A 22646-nucleotide genomic window follows, 5' to 3' on the forward strand; every position below is an offset into this window, starting at 1 on the left:
AATTTATATATTCAATAAATACTTATTGATTTTGGTAAACAATTTTTAATTTACCCAACTCTACATTTAAGGTTATTATTACATATATTTCTTTGAGGATAGTTCAAAAAAGACAGATTTATCATGCCTCTAACTTTTCATTCTATGGGTTTAAAATGATTTCTTACTTTAATGAGACTCTCTTGCGGAGATACTGACTATCCAATCCCAATTCTAATACAAAAATATGATTTATTGATTGGTTTTAAGTAATGCCATCATTTAATCAATAATGTTGCTAATATCAAGTGATTCAATCTATATAACATTATATCCTTCTCAATTTTCTTCAAAGTTATTATATCTATTCCAAATACCTAAGAAGAGCAAAATATCAAAATTAGATTTTTCAGCATCAGTGAATGCCATTCTATTTTTTGAATTCCACCCAATCCTATATAGAAATTTTGATTAGAAATATTTAGTATCTTTTTTTCTAAATGACGTAAAGGCCCCACATCACATCCACTTTCATTTGTTGTGCCTAAATTGAAACATCAGAAATGAATGAGAGATTAACTGGATAGATATAAATATATCAGTCCTGCCCAGCTTTCTCTGAATACAACTTTTGGCATTAGAAAATTATTTCATTTTCTTCTGACATTTGGGTCCAAAATGAGTCTGTTGGAGGTGGCCACAGGTCAGGAATGATCACAAGAAATGATGTTAAATCACTAGAGCAATGATTAAGGCATGACCTTAAATTTTAGTTCTTCAAGTTTTTCCTAATATGCACGTTTTAATGTATCTGTAGAGGTCAATTAGAGCAAACCTAGCCTTTGGGAAATGTATTAAACTAGAGAATTATGTTTTCTTTTTATTATATACTTTTAATCCCTGATTTGTAGCCATGTGCCCTGACACCAAAATGCCCATAAAAATATGGTCTTGATTAATGGGTGAATTGATAATTTGTACTGAATAAAAAAAATTGCCAAGTATTTTAATATAAATTAATTAATTTCAAGCTTAATTTCATTTTATTGCAATGAATGTAAGTTATTTATTATACCCATCAGCAAATCTGTGTAAAATTGTTCAGAACTGTATTTGACTTTTAAAATGCCTACATCTTTCAAGTTTTGTCTTTTCTGTAAACTCCAAAGGTCAAAGGTGGGAATTACTTATGTAATAATTGGCAGACATTTCTCAAAACCTCTGATATCTTTAAATTCAATTTAAGTCAATGAAGTAATTCCAAAATTTTATATTGTCAGTACTGTCAGTGTTCTGTACCTAGTGTACAATAAGCTCTTGGTAAGTATTTGTTCACTATTCTGCCATGTATTTATATATTATCAGTTTAGGAGAAACAGAAGTGAGGGTGACGAGCTTTCACTTCTAAAAATTCACATTTAAATATAGTAGAGAAGTGAATATCGTTAACAACAATGTACGTTTCATTTGTTTAGTGAGCATGTCTCTGGATCAAAGATATTTATTTGTTGATATTATAGATGGAACTATCCAAGAATGTTTTGTAAATTTATTGATATTTTAGTTTGATTTTGAAGATAGAATGTAGCCAGCGATGGGGAGATAAGAGAAAGGGAGATGAAGGGAAAGGAAATATTTTGAGCAAACACACATTGGTGAGGAAGTGTGAGTCAGTGGAGAAGTGGGGGATGATTAATTGTAGCTGTCTATAGCCACAAAAGCATTAAGGAGTAATTGGAAATAAACTTGGAAAAGTTAGTTTTCTTTCTATGAAAATGTGTATAATATTGATAATTAATTGGACAAAGCAAATGCACTTTGAAGATTTTTGAGTAGGCAGGTAAAATTGAACAGTTTTAGAAACGTATGCTTGCAGCAGCCTGAAAAAATGTTCCCATGGGAAGAAACGTTGAAGAGATAAATGTCAGAAAAAGAAATATAGAATTTGATACATCACTATCTCAGAGTAAAAGAAATATCTCAGGTTAAAATTAATGAGTGCATGTATTAGGGAAACAGTGTTGGAAATAAACAAGAATGCATACATGTAATGTTTCAGAGGTTATATCCAAGATTTTACAATTGATTGGTGATGAACAAAAATGGAATAGTGAACAGTGAGCAATTTTTGGTGGAAGGGGAAGGGTTTAGTTTGCACATGGAGAGTTTGAAATTAAAATATGCTATCCAATTGAATGCTAGTTGAGGATTAGAAATTGTAGGATTAGACTTTGGGAAAGCACAGACTGAAGATCCAAAGAGAAAAGGAAGTTGATGCCATGAAATAAGGTGATGTCTTAAAGGAGAAAGTAAGAGGAGTGAAAAGAGAATGAGAAACTGAATCACAATTCCCTTTTTTCTTTCAACAATATAACCTCTTTTCTGCCTCTTTCCCTTCTATCCATAAGTATGAGTAAACTTTCCCCAATTTATAAAATCCCTGACCACATGCCCAGAATTGTGGATCCCCAAAACCCTGTACATCTTTATAGATTCAAGTTTCTTAAGAGGACAATCTAAAATTCCTTGACTTTTTCTGCAATTTCCCTCTATTGTCCTCATTACACTTAAACTAAGTTCATCAAGGGGATTCATTGCTTCTCAAAGAAAAAGTCCTATTCTGTCAATTCGCACTAGAATTGACATTGTTTATAGTAGACACTCTCTTGTTTCTTCTAGTTTTCTCCTTATTCTTTCTGAATTCTTTGCTCTTCTTTACATGTTTCTCTCTGATATATTAGACTTACTAGAACACTTTTTGAGCCCCTATAATGTGCCAAGTACCCTCTGAGTGTTGATGAAATTATCAGTAAAAATAGGACCAAGACCGACATGAGAGAAGATAGCCATGCAGCCCATCCTGTTTCTCAGGGAGGTTTCCAGAAAAAGAAGGAATTCATCGGTCAGGTATGGGATGTCCAAGGAAATATTTTAAAGAGCTTAAATAGCATGTTTGACGAGTTTTTCTTGAGAAATATTTTCTTCTGTTCTCATATTTTTTGATTTCACATTTTATTTCTTTAAACATTGTCAACATAGCTATGTTACAGTCTTAGTCTAATTCCCTGTTTTGAAATTTCATGGGTCTATTTCTCCTCTAGGTTATTTCAACTAATTCTTGCTCACAGTGCCTTATTTCACCATGTATTTTATAATGTCAGAATGTGAGTTTAGGTTAAAGAGAGGTTCCTTTATGAAAATCTTGGGGAGTCTGGGCCTATTAGATAGCTCTTCTGAATTTTCTGAAGGGCTTTTATGTTTGCTTCTGCCATTTAGCTGTGAGCCCTACATGTGAGAGTGCTTCTTAATTTAATTTTCAGCTTGGGGTTTCCCAAGGAACATGTATCTGCAATTTTAAAATCCCAAACCTGGAATATGGCAGAACTATGGTTAACCTATTTAAGAAGAAACATTTGTCCGTTACACAGGCCAGAAAAGACAGCTCTCCTTGTCATTCCCTTTTGTCAGTAGGCTAATTTATTCTATACCCTTCTTATACTAAGGGTGAATCTTATCCTGGTCTAGTGTTTGGTATTCTGTAGCATCCCCTCTTCTAGTCAAGCTTGGATCCATTCTCTGCAATCTGTGAGCCTTTCAGTTACTATGATCCACAAATTCCCAGTGTAGGCTTGTACTCTAGTTTTTAGATTTTTCTTCTTCTTCTTTTTTTTTTTTTTTTTTCCCTTGAGGTACCATTACTTTCCTGAAAGGTTAGCTATGTATTTCGGGGGGAAAAGGATGTGGAACAGGGTTTTGGGGAGTGGTAACACTATCTTGTCCACCATATTATTAGAAACATAAATCGTTTAATTTATGTTAAAACATAATTTTAATTATCTTCTAAAGTTTTAGGATATTCTGCTGTTTTATTTCAAATTTGACAACAAACTTTTTGAACATCTCCTCTGTTTTATTGCCATTGCCCTGGTTACTTCACTTATTTATCATGTGGAAAAAAAAATGCTTATTCCGCTTTCCTTATGTGGTAGTACTCCCTCTCTTCCCTGTATTTGTCTCCCTTTTTTTTTTTTTTTGCGGTACGCGGGCCTCTCACTGTTGTGGCCTCTCCCGTTGCGGAGCACAGGCTCCGGACGCGCAGGCTCAGAGGCCATGGCTCATGGGCCCAGCTGCTCCGCATCATGTGGGATCTTCCCCGACCGGGGCACGAACCCGTGTCCCCTGCATCGGCAGGTGGACTCTCAACCACTGTGCCACCAGGGAAGCCCTGTTTGTCTCCTTTCATGGAAATATTTTAGTAAGTAGTCAAAAGGTATTTGACTTAAATTTTTAATTGTTGTAATAACAGTGTAGGATTTACTCTTTTTAAGCAAGTTTACAAAATTTGAGCAAAAATTTTACATAGCTATTGTCCAATCTGGTAGTACACAGAATGCCTAGTCTGTGAATATGGAACAGCTGTCTATGAATTTGATCATTTTCTTAACTAAAAATTTCAACATAGCTTGAATAAGTCCTGTATTTGGTCTGTTTGTAAGGTGCATAATAATATAATGTATATAATTTGTTAAATTGTATTTTACAAAACTTTCATTTCTCTTTACAGGTAATAAAAGCATAAGAGGGTAAATAATTGCTATTTCAATCATGTGGTATAGACACCATGTATTAAAATCTTAGTATTCATGTTTAAAACCATAATTAATTTTACTCAAATATTTTTTTCAGCTCTTCTTCAAGTGACAATTTCACTTAGCAAAGTAGAGCTTAGTGTGGGAGAATCTAAATTCTTCACATGTACAGGTATGTATTTCTACAAATATTTTCAGATAACTTGTTTTATTCTTTATTAATATAATATATTGACTAAATTTAAGTAGTTAAATGTCAATTCTCTAGAAATAAAATTGTATATTATCATTTGGCTTATAATGATTGGAAAAGTGTTAATGAACATATTTTACATATTAAACACTGAATTTTATTTGTTGCTTTCAAGTTACTAATTTTGACTACTAAATAAACTAGATTATTTTGAAAATAACTTATCAAATATAGTGTATGCAAGATAACTTTTACATCAATTTAAATATTATTTCTATCTAAATAGTAACTTAGTATGAATGTAAATGTTATAATTTAACCATTTTTGTAAATATGCTATGAATAAGTTAGATATGGCACCCTGCATTATAGTTTCACAAAGCATATCACATCCTTCCTTACAAAAAATGACCTTTAAAAAGTAGATATTTAATCAGCAAAGGTTTTGCAAGATTTTTGTGACTATTAATTAGAAGTATTATATATCATAGTGCCTATGGGAAATTATTATGGACCTCATCTAGTTTAATCATGCACATGTAGAATTCTTCTAGAAGATATTAACTACTTAAGCAACAAATTCCTATTCAACATATTGTAAAACTCACAAATGAGCACATTCTACTGCTGTTTAGATTCATCATATTCATTTTCATCATACCAGTCTTCATATATAAAGTTTTTCAAATATTAATTTAGAGCCAAAATTTAAATTCATCATATTCATTTTCATGCATATAAGCCTACATATATAAAGTTTTAAAAATATTCATTTAGTGACAAAATTGCTTTTTAGTATATTCTAAAATTGTTTCCATTCCTGATTATACTTAGCAATTCAAAACTGGATTAAATAGGCCTTTCTGACATAAAATGCATTATAAAAGTTGTCTTCAGAATGGCATGGCTTATTTAAATTATTATGACAATTAAAAAAATAGAAGCAGTGATAATAACATATCTAAAAATAATATCAGATAATATGAACAACTAATTGAGGCCATGATTCTTCACATATTTGCCTTCTTAATAAAGGTCTGAATTGATAGGTCTTGTTGACATGTTTTTATATATTGGCAAATGTAAAAGCAGAGAGTAGGGGAGAGACTGGTTCAACATCATTTACTATGTCAGTACAGCTTTGGCATAAGAATATAGTTCATTGTTTCTAAACCCTATCCATATTTTATATGCACAAATGCACACACACAACTCAATTAAATCACAAGATCACAGAATAATGAAATAGTTTAAAAGTGAATTGAAAAATAAAATTGTATTATTTTCTTGGATTTGCATTATCTTTGTGATATAAATTATATGATGTATATAATTCATAAGGTCAAATTAAGACATAATTTAAAAGTACGAATTAACGTCATTCAGTGGTGCTGAGTTTTGCCCTTAATAATAAGGCAGAACAATTAAACATTTTTTCCTTTTATATAAAGACGTATAATCAAGAGCTGTACTGTTGTCATGGAAGTGGCCTTATTTATCTTAAATACAATAGTAAAGCAAAAATCTAAAAATAAAGATGTGGGAAACCAATGCAAATCAAAACGCTTGCATGTACTTTTCTATCACAATGGTGACTATGTTGATATGATTCTAAAGTTTCCTGAACACAGACATCTAAAACTCAATAAAATAAATATGTCTTAAAATTCAACTAGAAGTTAGTCATGTTACTGACCTGGGTTCTTGGACTCTTTAATCAATAGAAATTGGTAAGAGGCCAGAGGGGGAATTCAGGCAGGGCTTTGTAGGGACTCTTGATGCAGCACAAGGGAGTGAAAACAAGTAGCAAGTTCCCTTGCTCGCTCCCTGAGGTGGAGTGAGCTGATCCCTTAAATGGGATGAGGGTAATGGTGGATCAGTGGGTCCGGCTGGTGGGCTGGCTTAGGTTTAGTGGTCTGCCCACCCCTTCATGATCTGCCCACCTCCTTGGTGGTGCTGTGTGCAGGAATCACGCATAGTTCGGCATAGTACCATGCTTTTGCTCCCAGCACCTCAGATGTAGCAGTTGGGATTTGGCCTTTTTGTATCTTGTTCATAATTTGTCCCAGCTGGACACGCTTGCAGTTATTTTTAGTCCCTTATAGTTTCTTTGTATATTGTTGCGCCAGGAGAGGTTTGTTCAGGTGCAAGCTCTGCAGCAAAGTGTCCCAGGTCCCAGGACCCAGCCTAGTTCAGTCATACCCTCACAGAACTAAATAAGAATGTGTCATGTATAGCAAATGAATTTTTATATTACATTTTCAAGAAAATAAGTTTAATGCTACTTATTAATTAATCCAAGAGCCCAGTCTTTTCAGTAAAATAACATGCAAAGTTTTATTGGAAATTATTATTTGAGTTGCCAGAAAAAAGAGAATTATGACTGCTGTATGAAAATACAGAATAAACTCTCCATGAAATTTTATTCCATATCATTAAGAATGAAAATGTCCAAAATATTTCACAGAATATCCTGCATAATTTACTGTATAAAATGAGGTTTTCTATTGCTGAAACTTAAAGTAATGCACATTTAAATTATTCTTTTGTAACTTCTTGATAGAGGAGGGGATTAAAACAAATACCTCCCCCAAATGAATTATCCTGTAACTACTATGGTTTTATGGTTCTGTTCAGAAAAACTGAAGATAACATAATTAAGATTCATTTAAGATTTAACTAAACTTCTTTCATACTTTTTTTCTCCATCGTGTCTAATTTGATATAGGAAGGAAGACAATTTGTTTCTAAAGCCATATCTTGGAAAAAAAATGAGAAGGAATAATTTTCTTATAAAAGGTCCTGAAGATGTTATATAACTTTATGCATTTTCTCCTGATACTTTTGAGTTAATAGTGTATGCTGCTTCCACAAATTATCTCTCAAGTAATTAGGTGAAATACATCCTTTTGGTGACTAAAAGCAAACACAGGAAGCTTCAGCTTTTACAAAGAGGATAATAACCTAGATTCTGAATTGGAAAACTTAAATAAATGTTTACCCTGTAATGATTTGGTTGTAATTGCCTAGCACTATAAGTATCATTTCAATGCATTCTAATTATCATATGATTAAATAGTTAACAGTTTTAGATTAAAATGGTGAAACTACTCATCTCAGTTGGGAAAAGAGAAGATTAGGGCTCCATTTAAAAAATAGTCATTGGCCTTATCTATACAAGTTTAACAACTTGGGAAATTAATTCAAAATTCTGTATTAACAAAAGCCAAAGTTTATTTCATAAATGATTTACGTTGTTATGAGCTCTGCTGTATCAGGGGAAAAAGTGCTATTTCCTGACCCTAGCAAAAAGAATTGAGCAGGTGAAATCACGTTAGTAATCGTGTTTCTGTTTCGATTATGCCTATTAAGTGGAATTAATGTTGGACTCAGCTGCCAAGGCACTTTCAGTACTTGTGTAGTAATAATCCATAGATTTCTGTGGTAAAGTTTACACTCTCATAGCTTAAATACAATACTGGAAGTTTCCTCTGGGTTTTGTTACTCAAACGAGATTGAAACCTCAATGTTGGATAAATAAGGATAACATGTGTGCTAGCATTTGTGTTTACTTTCGATATTGTAAGATTTTCAGACTTCCAGTCTTCCATTTACATTTTTTTCTAAATTGTTAAAGTTGTTACACAATAGTAAATGCCAGTGTCAAAACAAACACTTGGAACATATTTTCAAAATTTCTTTTCCATGGCTCTTTGCAGCAGTTGGTGAACCTGAGAGTATAGACTGGTATAATCCTCAAGGAGAGAAGATAATTTCAACACAGAGGGTATCAGTGCAAAAGGAAGGTATTAGATCACGATTAACCATCTACAATGCAAATATAGAAGATGCAGGGATATATCGTTGTCAAGCAACAGATGCCAAAGGACAGACACAAGAAGCCACAGTTGTTTTGGAAATTTACCGTAAGTCATGTATTTATAAGTTTTATTGATTGAAATTATACGTTCTTATAAAAAATACAAATTAAAATGTACTTAACAATAGAAACTAACACTCATTAAGAACTAACTATGTGATGGACAATGTGCTAAGACCTTTACAGATATCAGCTTATTTCTATTTTGCCACAGTACATCTCTAAAATAAAATCTATAATAGGTTATAGTGGATTATAAATACATAGATGGAGCCAATTCTGTTGGTTAAATAATATAGATGAAAATGTTTTAGTTTTTTGATGCCATTAAGAATCTGTTGGGTAAATAGAAACCAGTACTTTATTTAGTGATATAAAATTTATTGGGAGTGCTATTTTTCACTTTCAAAAAAAAAAGATCATGACTAGAACAAATAAAATTACCTATGTGATAACAGTGACCAATCTAGAATGAGAACTGGGGAAGGGTCAACTGATAGGCTTTAGACAGAGTAAAATCTGAAAACTCATCTAATGAAGAATAACATCTAACCAGATTCTTCAACTCCAGGCATTTTTAGTAGCAAGGTTTTCTATACTTACACTTCATTTTACGACTTGAGACTGATTGCTTCCTACATTCCTTTCCAACTTCTCACTTTTATGAATTGTTAACCTGTTTAGGAACACTGAAGCTCATTGACTCCCAGGGTTTGAAACCAGGCTCTATCACTTACACCTGTGGCCTTGAGCAATCATGTAACCTCTCTGTTTCAATTTCCTCATCTATAAAATAGATATAGTTGTAGTACCCACATCATACATAGTTGCTTTGAGGACTACATTACCTCATGCTTAGAACTTTGCCTTACAATTAATTTGTAGTAGTTAGCATTTCTACCAGTGAAAAATTATAAAAAGTTTTAGAATATTAGCTCATAAGACATCTCTTCCTTATAGCTTTGTTTTTGTTATTCTAGAAATAGCATATGGGGAGAAAAGGCCAAAGCAGCACCAGAGCAAGGCTTCCCTTAGATGAGTGGGGCGATCTGTTGGAGTATTGTTGCCCTCATTTTTCCTGATTTGACCTCTTTTTTTTTTTCTTTTTCCCTTCTGTTAGTTTCTAAGCTCCTCAAGGAAAGATGTTTTACTTATTTATATGACCATTTACTGTACCAATTTCATAAATAACAAAGAATTAAGTTGAAATCATCATTTCATAGACTAGTATCTGGAAAGAAGTGTCCTTTGAAATGATACAAAGGAAGATCCCTAGTGCTTTATTTGTGAAGGTAAAAAAAAAAATGTTTTTTCTTAGCAAGAACAATGAATTACTTTCGTGAAAATTTCTCATCAAGCATAAATATCCATATTCATGCATTCATTCAGTACACTTATTGTATGTCTACTGCATGGCAGACAATATTCTAATTCCTAAAGACATTAGTGACTGAAACAGAAAATATCACTGGCCACTTGGTGCCAACATTTTAGTGTGTAGAGACAGACAAAAAGTAAGCAAAAACTAGTGCTTAAATGCTAGATATATATGCTATAGAATTCTATAGGAAAGAAATTAAGTGGTTTAGAAACATAGGGAGATGGCTATTTTATATGTGGAGGTTGAGCAGAAATTTGAAGGAATTTAAGAGAGTACAAATGCCCCAGAATGAGAACAAATCTGGAGTGTTCAAGGAACTGCCCAAAGCAGCAGCTAGGAGGAGAGAAGAAAAATTGGGATCAGAATTGTGGGGCAGACTCCAGTTCATATAGGACTTAGTTTGGCATTGTAAGGACTTTGGATTTTATTCTCAGTGAGTTGGAATTTATTGGGTAGGAGAATTAGATGATCTGGTTTAAGGTTTAAAAGGATTTAGATTTACCTAATTATTTTATTACAGCATCAATAAACACGGATTCTGAAATATGCTATTGGAAGAAATAAGCACTAATACTTGTATGGTTTGTTTTACTTTCTTCATACAGAAAAACTCACTTTCAGAGAAGTGGTGTCTCCTCAAGAGTTCAAACAAGGAGAGAATGCAGAAGTGGTTTGCCGAGTCAGCAGTTCGCCTGCACCTGTTGTCAGCTGGTTGTATCATAATGAGGAAGTCACCACTATTTCCGACAGTTAGTATTTTGGTAACTCTCTAAGTTATATGTTCTAAAAATATTGCAATTTTTTAAAAGACTGAATCTACCTAAGTAAATATAGCAATTAGATTGTTTGAACCTAAGCCTCAAATAACTGTTTTGTGAGAACCTCAGAGCTCTAAACTAGAGGTTGGCAAACTATGGCCCTCAGGCTAAATTCAGCTCCTCTGCTGTTTTTTTAAGGTGTTATGAAAATTCAGCCAAACCCAATTGTTACATATTGTCTATGGCTACTTTGGGAACAAAGCTGAACAGCTGTGACACAGATGGTTTGTCCTACAAAGCCTACAATAGTTATTTTCTGAAGATTACAGAAAAAGTTTGCTGACTCCTGCTCTAGATCAAGAAAAAATTATATACAAACAGTTCAAGGATACTAAACAAATAAAGGAATCAATCCTGATCTATTGAAATTTTACATATTACAATTCAAACAATCCAATGGGCTTATTATGTGTAAACTTATAATAATATCTATATGAATCCTATTTATTTTTCTGTCACTGTTCTTTCAAAGATACCTACATATTCTAAATATTATGATAAGATGAATATGGATAATAGAAAGAAGAGTACATTCATTTCAATTGTCTTCATGATTTTGATTCAGACTGAGCTGAAATTCCAGAATAAAATGACATCTGAAATTGATGCATGATTTGCTTACATTATGCTACTTTATCATTGTGAATTGGGAGCATTTTCGATTTAGAATATTTTTCATTGCACTTACATTGCAGAGAAGTACAAAATAATTGAATCTTTTAAAATACTTTCTATCTTGGATGATTTTGTTTTGTGTTTCTAAGAGATGAAACTTCTACAACATAAAGGAGAGAAGGCAGAGGGTTTCTGTTTTTGAATATGTACAGAGAAAGTATCATGATGATGATAGTAATTTTTTTTTAATTTTGAGAGAATTTTTCTGTACTTGGCATTTTCACTGCTTGTCAGTTATTTACTAAAACTCTTTTTTCTATTATAGTAAGTTAATGAGATATAATACTTTATTTCCTCTTACTTTATTTTCAGAAAACTGCTTTAGGTTTTACTAATAAATTTCATGAGTAAATTGTACAGTATATTTTATGCTTTCTTCCCCTCAATAATAAAGAAAAGTCAATTCTTTCATAGCAGTTAAATGACAATGTCTAAACATTTTCAGATTACCTACATCTTAGGCTTCAAGTGTACATCTGGTTTACTGTAAACCATAATTACAAGATGGTTTTGAAATGAGTTTTATTTTTTAAAAGACAGTTAAATCGATGCTGACTGTAGGCCTCTGGGCAGAGAGTGTGTGCAACAGGCACTGGCAAGATCTTGACTGAATGTGCCCAGGGCATCAATCAGCATCTCCATCTTCCCTGAGCAGATGATCCCCCCAGTTAAGTAGCCAGATGGAATTCAAGCCTAAAGACAGTTCATTCATTGGCATCCATGGACCCTGGAGGTTGCCCTATAATATCTACTTTTTGTAATTTATTTGGGGATAAAATCTAATGATTAATTGTCTGAAAAAAGAAAAAAGACAGTTAAATCCTCAAAGCAAAGATGGATGGTCAAGTACAGTGCTGATGGAGGAGTGATGCTTCTATGCTACAGCTTACACATTTTTCCCAGTATCCAAGGATGAAATGCTGTGAAGTTGGAATTCCATTACGGCTCTACTCTTTCCTTGTCCCTAAAGCTTCAAACAACTTTTCTAACTGCTCTGTACCTAATTCGGATTCTTCATCCATAAACAGTAAATTACTATATGCATTTTGAACAACGGTTTGAGTTTTAGGTAAGATAGGCTCATAAATATTTGTTAACTGAATGAATAAAATATTTGACTCTATATCAGATTCTCAATAAATAACATTTATTTTTCTTGTTCCTTCTCATTGAGCTTTTAATTCTTGGGAATCAGTTAAACATAGAAACAACGCTGAGTTGCAGGAAGGCAAAATAGAATTTTTTTAAAAGGACGTAAAATTTGTTCTGACTTTGGGATGTAAAGGATGTAGGGGAATTGTGAAGATGAACAAACTTTTCTAACCTTTTAATATTTGAGAAACTTGCCACATACTTCATTATCAAACACTTTTTACATTCATAACAGATTTATAAGAAGTAATATTCTTCAGATTTTTATACTTTATGTGATCCTTTTATTAAAACTAATGAAATAAGATTAGGTTTACAACCATGAAAGGAACATATATGGGGATTTAGAATAATGCAGTGTGTACAGATAACTTTCTGAAGCCTTAGTGTGGCATAGGAATAAAGTTTAAAGTCTCCATATGAAACAATGAAGGTTTGGAAATGTCCATCTTATTAACTATGCTTTTGGTAGCAGCTGTGTGACAAATATGCAGAATTAATGTTCCCACAGACTACTCAAAGTGGAGGTTTACCATGTTGTTTGTTGAAAGGAAATCCATATGCTAAAGAATCCAAGTATTTAGGGAGTAAAGGTGACATTTTGTTATAAAAGTTGAATATCCTGACTTTTAGTCTCAACCCTGATGGAAGGATATGCTATTGCAGTTGCCATTCTACCTCAGCCATTTTGAAAGTTATCTCTGAAACTTCCTAAATGTTTTGAGCATTTTCTAATGAAGTACCCTTTTGGCACCAAAAACTATGGGTAAAATCATCTTGTTCAATAACATTTGTATGAAATCTACTTCCAGTATAAAAAGTAATTCAACAGTTATTGAACACTTAGTATATTTCATCTAGTGTACTAGAAGGTGGCGCTTCATAGTTAAAATGATGAACAAGTCCACTACCCTCAACATATTAATAATCTAGTGGAAAAAATCAATCAATGAAAACAAGATATATTGAGGTATATGATAAGGAAAGTGCAGTGAGAGAAGATGATAAAGAAAGAGCACCTGAACTAGTTAGCGCAGAGGAGAGTGTTCAAAGTGCCTTCTGAGAGAGAAAAGCAACCCTTAAAGATGTAAAGGGATTAGCCAGCTAGAGAATGGTGGGGACTTTTCAAGAGGAGAGGCACCATATGCAATGGCCCAGAGGTGAAAGCATGAGTGGCACGTTTCAGAAACTGAATTAAGTTCATTATAACTAGAATTTATGAATAAGTACAACTAGAACACTTACAATAACTAGGATTTGTAAATAAAGACTAATAAGAAAGGAAACTGGAAAAGAAGGTTGAGCCAAGTTAATATGGCCTTGACGTCTCTATTGAGAAGTTTAGAATCTATCCAAAGGTGACATCACTAAAGGGTTTTAATTAAGGCAGTAACATGACCTAATATATATTGAGAAGGATATCAGTGCTTCAGTGAGGAGAATGAATTGGATGAGAGTCAAGGCCAAGCTCCAGGCAATGAGAACAGTTCAAATCCAAATGAAATAATTGCTGAGGGAAAAGTAGATTCTAGACTAAGAAATGATAAAGGGAGAAGTGATAGGATATGGGTTTGATTTGACATGCACACTAAGAGAGATGGAGAAGTCAAAGATGACTCAAGGAATTTGCTTTGGGCAACTAGCTCAATGTAAAGACCTGTGAAGACAGAACTGGAGAGTACCGTATGAGAAATTTCAGGTGGAGCTAGTGAGCCAAATTTTAAACATGCTGAGATTGAAGTATTTACAACCCTTCTAAGTTCGTACATCTGGTTGACTCTTGCACAATTCTGGAATCACAGGAATCATCTGGTCTGAAGAAAAACTGTGAATCATCAAAATATAGGTTGAAGGTATAGGAGTAGATGAAGCAAACCATTCAGTGGCTATGGAATGAGAAGAAAAGGGGACTTTTAAAAAATAACCTGCTTAAAGAAACATTACGCTTAAAGAAACATAAAGCAGACACCTTATTGTGTATTATTTGATTTCATTTATTTTCTTACTGCAATAATGAAAATGTGGATGTCTGTAAAGCTGAGATGAATAGATCATCTCTAATAGTTAAATAGTTCCAATATCCATAGTTATGTGTGATTGATTGAAGCAGTGCCTTCTTCAAATGCTTTTTGTAAATACATATTAATAATGTTCTTTGGTTTGAGAGTTCGCTAACATCATTCCATGGACTTTACACATATACTTCGAATTTTTAGTTAAGGATGATACATATTTTAGTGAGTTAGAAAATATAATATTACAATGATTTAGTTATGACTCGTTGCATCCCTCTCTAAATTTGAACTTTTTAATTCATACAGTTGATCCATGAACAACACAGGGGTTAGGGTGCCAACTCGACATGCAGTCAAAAATTCAAGTATAATTTATAGTTGGTCCGCCTTATCCGAGATTCCTTCATATCTGTGGTTCAGTTCTGCATCCTCAGATTCAGTCAACTTCGGACTGTGTAGTACTGTATTTACTATTGAAAAAGATTCCCATGTAAGTGGATCTGCACAGTTCAAACCTGTGTTGTTCAAGGGTCAACTGTAATTGCTGCTCATTCTAATTTCCAGCAACACACTTGAATAGTTTTTTTACATTTACTTTGAAATATCATGCATTTTTAAGAGTTCTGAGTTATTCCAGGACTTATTATAAGTTATATTTCTTGCAGATTGCCTTTCTTTCTCTCCAGTCTCTTCTTTGGTGAGAAAATTTACCAGGGGAAAGCATCTGCGTAAACATTTTTGTATCTCTTCTTAGCGTCACTCAAAAGGTGAAATAAATATTTTGGGAAAGTTTATACTTCCTGGGCTGAATATTATGTATCTGTAGCCTTGTAACTGGTATTTTCTTTCTGAGGTAGCCTCAGAATCTACACATTTCCATTCCTTATTAACTGTCTCTTAGGCAATCAATAACCACATGCTCACCTATTTTAATGACCTTCTATAGTCTGATAACTTCCTTATTTGTATTTAAAACCCAAACTTCTACTTTGACTTAAGGAATTGCTGTGAAAAATGAACTCCAAATACGAATGGCTTAATGTCATAGCAATTTATTTCTCACTCATGCAAAGTCCAATTGGCAGCAGGGGGAGAGGCAGGATTCTACCCTTCCATCCTTTCAGTGATCCAGGTTGAGGGAGGCTGGACCATTTTCTCATGTGGCTTCTGTGTTTGCCCTAATACCTCTATTAAGCCAGCAGATAGGGGAAGAGCAATAAATACTGGAACAGTCCCCAAAAGTAGCTTTAACAGTAGATATCCAGAGGTGGGTACCTTAAATTAATGACATTTCTACCTTACCAAAAGTCCCAAAGGGGTCAAGGATGTTTTCTCTTATTCATCAATGTATCCAAATACAGTACCTAGCAAACAGATGATGTTCGATGATATCTATGGATGAATTGATTAGTGAAATTTAGGATATTACATTTTTAACATGTTTCAAAACAGAACTGGATATGAGAACATTCTTTACTTGATAGGAAGGGGAAAGGTGTTAAGACTGCAAAGACTGCAACAAAATTGTGATGATTAAAACCTGAGCCAGGCATTATGGAAAATACTGTCAGGCTGAGATGCTACTTAGGCTAGCCAGGTTATGGTTAATGCATGCCCTATAATCAGCTAATGTATGCCCTATAACAGCTTAGTTTTGTATTTATGCATGTGCATATACTCACACATAAAATGGAATCAATGTAAAATTAATGATGTCTAATCTGTTCCTTCCTAAAATGGATTATCTTGCATTTAGAAAAAAAATCTTTCAAATAAATCTGAGATATGACCATTTCATATGCCCTCTACATGACTTGAATATTATTATATATTTTAGCTGCCTTCTCAGGGTATGTGCAATTATTAGTTTAATTGTTGTGTGAGGAAGGATATTCAATCAATTTTCTAACCCTTTTCCTTACCCAAGTTGCTACATATTTACAGTCAAAATGTCTTTGTGTCTGCTATATCTGATCTCTCGGCTTTGTTCTTTTGTGTATTATTTCTGCATTCAAAGTACCAAGGGGGAAATAATAGCCTAACCATTTTATGTGGAAATAAAGTCTTGAATGTATTGTTTTTTGTTGTTTGTTTTTTTTTTTTTTTTGCGGTATGCGGGCCTCTCACTGTTGTGGCCTCTCCCGTTGCGGAGCACAGGCTCTGGACGCGTAGGCTCAGCGGCCATGGCTCACGGGCCCAGCCGCTCCACGGCATGTGGGATCCTCCCAGCCCGGGGTGCGAACCAGTGTCCCCTGCATCGGCAGGCGGACTCTCAACCACTGCACCACCAGGGAAGGCCTTGAATGTATTTTTGAAAAAAAATGTGTAACCAGGCAGTGTAGAGTGGAAAAATTGAAGTCATGAAATTATATTTTACTTTCAAATTTGAATTTGTTTGTTGATGAAAAGTTTGATAGTGTCAGACAAGTTCCATATTTTAACACTTAGCAATTTAAAGCATGTTGGACTCTACCTTCAATTACTGATATCATTTCCTCCCCTTTGCTTACCTTACAGATCGGTTTGCTATCTTAGCCAACAATAATTTGCAGATTCTCAACATCAATAAAAGTGATGAAGGTATATACAGGTGTGAAGGAAGAGTGGAGGCTAGGGGAGAAATTGACTTCCGTGATATCATCGTTATTGTTAATGGTAAGCAGATAATAATTAGTATGCATCTTTGTGTTGCATTCAGCAATATGTTTATTAAAAGGGCAACCATGTAAACTCAGCACTCAAGACGTCCCTAATGAACCTCTTCTATACCTAGAGGAAATCTCCTCAGCTCTAGGGTAGCATCTGTTACATTGTATTACAGCCTCAAGGGCAGGAGGACTTATTTAACATTGTCATCCTCCTTTACCAAGAGCCTATAAGGGAGTAGTTGCCTTTTTCTGGCTTTGTAGTTGTTGAAAGTATGTCAAATGAAATACAGTAAAGTATGATACTAGATTTTACTTTTAAATTACATTAATTACTTGCTTCAACTAATTAACAGTATTTGCAAGTTTTACCAAATTAAATAATTGAATACATAGTTACCCTTTGAAATATTAATTATCAGTAGTAGTAGTAGCTAAGTTTATGACATCAAGATTACATCTCTTCCTCCAAATTTGGCTTCTTTACTCTATTGCATGCCTGGGTTAACATGACATTCTGTGAGGCAGAAGATAGATTAATGTTATCCTAGTTATCTCCATTTTGGTAATCCAATGTGTCACCAAGATGCGCACTGTATTTCTTTAACATCTATCAAATATACTCTATTTTCCCTACCATGCTTTCCATGAGTGATGCCCTTTCCAATTCTTTTGTATTTTTCTTGTGTGGCTGTAAGTTGTTTGTTTTCTCTACTCTCAATTTCACAATTCCAACTTTCTGTCCTATCAACCTTTCAACACTTAAAATTGTCAGTGTTTCCCATTACCTTCAAGACAAAATAAAAGCCACTCTTCATGGTATGGGAAGTTTTTTATGATCATCAGCTACCTTCTCTAACCATCTGCTCATAGGTAGCCCGTGCTTCAGCCATATGGAAATACTAGTAGTAGCACCACACAAATGCACTTTGACTTTTTTCTTCTGTTTTAAAATAAATTAGAAATAACCATAATCACAGGATTCTAGAAGCAGAATGTAATTTGTTCTTTCTGGAATAGACAAAATATGAATTTAAAGAGTTAGCAATGAGTTTTCTATCACTTAAGGCTGGGAAGGGGAAACATAAATCAGTATCTTCTTCCATATCCTATGCACCTCCCACCATGATCTATCTCTCCAGTTTCTTGAAGAGACTGGAGATCAACACCAGGAATAGCATATAGATCTAAAAGAGTTATTTGTTTTTTTCCTTTCCTGGAGTGAAGGTATTTTAACCACAAAATTCATGCTGAAAGGTAAAGAGAATATTAAATCACTGAGAATTTTTTCTCTCCTTCTCTAAGTCTATAATTAATTGAGATGTATGGATAACATAATGGAATAGACCAGATGGTTATTAGGCAGGTGGCTAGAAACTGCACATGCTCATGGGTGAGTCCAAAGTGCCAGGCCTTCTGAGAGAAGACTTTGAGAGCCTTTTTTTGGTGTGCAGAATCTGGTATTTATCGAGTGCTATCGTCGATGGAAGTTTTGGCCTTCAGCCCAAGAGGAAGATTTCAGTGCATGAAGAATAGGTTTAAATATGGAGATGAGTACTATGTTTGTAAATGTATCTATTTTTATATCTATAAGTATTTCTAATATCTTTCCCTCTTTATTATGTACAAGAAACAAAGGTAGCTTACAGTGGCTATTTAGTTTCTTCAGTATTAACTTAACCATCTACTGTCCTTTGTTTCCGAAAGAATCTAAGGTAGGAAATATACGTGTATTTTGTCACGGGCAAGACCTTGTGCTCAGTATGCTCTTATGAAAATGTGGGTTATAATATTAGTTAATAATATAAAGTTTTTACAAAAGGACTAAGTTTATAGGAAGCAGTATATAAATATGTACTATGCTGTATGTTATATATGTATGTATATGTAAAATTATGCATATATTTTTACACTAAAACATTAATTTGAGTCTGATGTGAAAAAGGAAACGTCATCTGGCAGGTGTAGCATATTAAGCCTTTATTATCCATTCTGCTATTGTAATTTCTACTTTAATATAGTTATAACATGTTCTAATCTATCTCCACACTAGATTATCTGTGAGTGTTTAAATGTGATTACATTTTTCTTGAAGGATTATTTGGGTATGAGTGGGTTCAATTAACAAAGTTTGAATCTTCAAGTCTATCATGATCTGCATTCAATCTGGAATATTTATTTCTATGTCTATACTTATTATTTTTGGGTTCATAAGGAGATAAACACTGGAATGTGTTCTTTGTGCAACTCACATCAATCATGTATGTAATATCCTGCTGTGACTGCATCACACTGGCCTCCAGAACAAACCATCCTCCTTCCACTCCCACTTTTCCTCTAACAGAATCAATTATATGTCCTAATCTGACCTTCTTTACTAGAACACTGCTTTATCTCCACTTCTTCTTATTAGTCACATTTCCCTGTTATGGTCACAAACTCCCATATCTTAGAATTCCTGGAACGAATTTCTTCAAAGTAACAATGTTCACAAAAGCAACCATCGATTTATTCCCCTTTCTGGATGATGCAATTGGACCCTGTCAAGGGAATGCATTGACTAATGCCACTAGACAGCTGTGCTTTTCTCTCACATTTTGCCTTTACTTCAGTCAGGAAAATCATTCTCTCCAGTCTTATTGACTCTTGCCCTGCTTACCTACTCCTTTTAAATCTTGAGCCCTCTGTAAAAGTATCCTTTATTATTTACCTCCTACAAAACCTCTTTCAGACGTTCAATGAAAACTTTGAGGTTGCAAAAATTAATAATAAAATAAAAGCACCAACTTTATCCACATTATCTTATTTTTCTTCAGTTACAATATTTGACTTATTACATGATTTTCTCCCCAGTTTATAATGCATACCTCTCTCTTATTTGCTACTAATTTTTATTCTTGCTAATTTGGACTTTATCATGGACCTTTTTCAACTCCTTTCATCTCTAAGTATATTGAAGTCCCAACCAAATACTCCAGTCAACTGTTTCTTCACATTCACTGCTTTCTTGCCAAGTCCTGGCTCTGGAAGAAGCTCTTCTTTTTTCCATTGTTTGCTCTTTGCAACTTTTCCCTCACATTTCCTTTCTTCCAATGCATAGTCTATTTTTTCAACAATTAGTTAAAAGGTATCCTTACTAGTTTATAGTACCAGCCATACCAAATATTAAGGATCTTTTTTTTCCCTTAACTCCCTCTATGAATTTATTACGATATTTCTCAATGCCTGTGTATAGTTTTTCATAAATCTTTATTCCCCCTCCCTTTAAGAGGTTATACATCACTGCTCATTGCCATGTGAGGTGCGGTGCTTCCAGTGGAAGGATTATGCATCTCCACCCAATTGATGATATGACTTGCTCTGGCCATTGGCATATAAGCAAGCATGATATACACTATGGCTGAAATTAAGCTTCAAGAAGAATCACATATTACTTCTCTTGTACTTTCCTTCTGCCATGAAACTAGCATGACCCTAACAGAGACTTCTTCTTTACCTTTGGCATCATGGAGAAGACACGTGGAACAGAGTCACAGCTGATCTGCAGGTGCAAACACATAACATAAATAAGAAGTAAAACACATTTTTAAGCCCTGAGAGTTTAGAGTTATTTGTTATCACAGAAAAGAAGACAAATTCAATGCCAGTGGCTTTTTCTTACTTAAGGAATTTAAATGCTGTCTGACCTAGGAATACATTTGAAATTACTTCCCTGAGTGTGCCTCAGACATCTTATAATCCCACTTTCCCCTGACGGTGATAATTTCTTACAATTTTTTAAATTACCTTATCAATATATTGGGAATTCAACTGAATGAATATTTTTGACTATAGTTTTGATGTTATTTTGTATTGCACTTATATATTTATTCAGCAGGTAAATGAGAAGTGCTGGCTATATTTTTCATACTTGTTAGGCTCAGAATACTAACAGATCTAATAGAGCATTGTATCCCTCAAGGCACTTACAGTTTTATCTCAAAAACTTAAAATAATCAACTTTCCTAAAGTCCCTGATTGTTTATGGTGCTGCTGAATACAAAAGCATATAGTAAGAGCATTTTTTATAGATATTTACAGCTTGTTTTATAATAAGAAGGGGAACCTAATGTAGCACAAGAAGAGACTTGGTATTTGAGATAAATCTATTGATGAAAAAGTATTATTTTGTAGAACAAAGAGGGGAAATGTATTGTAGACAGATAAAATAGCATCTGCAAAAGCAAAAAGAGTGTAGGATGTGAGAAAAGATCTAATACCTTAACTGTTACAGGAATATGAAAGTTTTAGGGAGGGAGTGATGGTGATGTTAGCCAGTTGGTTTGGGGATTAGGTGGAGATGTAGCTGCAAAGCAGAAGGGGCCAGATAATGCGGGGCTATGGACTTTCTTCTAAGAGACAAAGATGAGCTGCCATTTAGGAGCAGGTACCCGAGAGAGAGAAGGATGGAGGCAGGGAGAAGAAATGAGTTCAAGTCAGAGACAAGTAGGGTCTGTGCTGGAAGACAAAGAAATGAAGAGGAAGGTATATAATCAGATAGTGTTTGAAACAAAGCCGTTGTGTTTACAAGTGTGTCACAGAGGCAAGGGCAATAAAGGCTTAATTTCAATACTTCTAATGTGGGTTCTAGGCTTCCAAAGTAGTAAATGCAAGCAGAAGTGATCAATAAGTAGTGAACTGAAATATGTCTGGTGAATTTGGCAATTATGAGTTTACAAGAGACAGTATGGTGAACAATACCATTTGCATGGATGGGTAACATTCAGACTGCAATGACATAAAGAATAAATGTGCATGTACATTAACTGAATAAGAAAAGTATTGAAGGTACAGCACCTATTACCTCAGCTTGTTGGAACTAGCTATTAAATGGGAAACATTAAAAAGTTGAATGAGGGGCTTCCCTGGTGGCGCAGCGGTAGAGAGTCCACCTGCCGATGCAGGGGACATGGGTTCGTGCCCCGGTCCGGGAAGATCCCACATGCCGCGGAGTGGCTGGGCCCATGAGCCATGGCCGCTGAGCCTGCGCATCTGGAGCCTGTGCTCCGCAACGGGAGAGGCCACAGCAGTGAGAGGCCCACGTACCGCAAAACAAACAAACAAACAGAAAAACGTTTAATGAGGACCAGAGGAAGTGACTGGAGTGTTAGGACGTTTGTAAGGAAGATATACCTTGAACATAAAGAGGATATATTTTATGCTGAGCCTGGAGGAAATGAATCAAAAATGGGTGAAAATGTGGGTTAATTTACAGGTAGGTCTGGTTGATAATTTGAGAGAAATCTTGCCCCATGACTTCAGTATTCTGTTTTAATCACT

At 34.2% G+C, this 22646-nt stretch overlaps 1 protein-coding gene across 1 annotated transcript in view; it reads left to right on the forward strand.

The window, feature by feature from the left end:
* The first annotated feature begins 2811 nt into the window (after nucleotides 1-2811).
* NCAM2 (neural cell adhesion molecule 2) overlaps nucleotides 2812-22646 on the forward strand; it is a 211530-nt gene continuing 191695 nt past the window's right edge. Inside the window, exons 1-5 of the mRNA XM_065875896.1 lie at nucleotides 2812-2881; nucleotides 4666-4740; nucleotides 8481-8687; nucleotides 10628-10771; nucleotides 17200-17337. Coding sequence (XP_065731968.1) covers nucleotides 2812-2881; nucleotides 4666-4740; nucleotides 8481-8687; nucleotides 10628-10771; nucleotides 17200-17337 — 634 coding nt within the window. The remainder of the gene's footprint in view (nucleotides 2882-4665; nucleotides 4741-8480; nucleotides 8688-10627; nucleotides 10772-17199; nucleotides 17338-22646) is intronic.

The sequence above is a fragment of the Phocoena phocoena genome, chromosome 4, assembly GCF_963924675.1.
Source record: "Phocoena phocoena chromosome 4, mPhoPho1.1, whole genome shotgun sequence".
NCBI classification, from domain to species: Eukaryota; Metazoa; Chordata; class Mammalia; order Artiodactyla; family Phocoenidae; genus Phocoena; species Phocoena phocoena.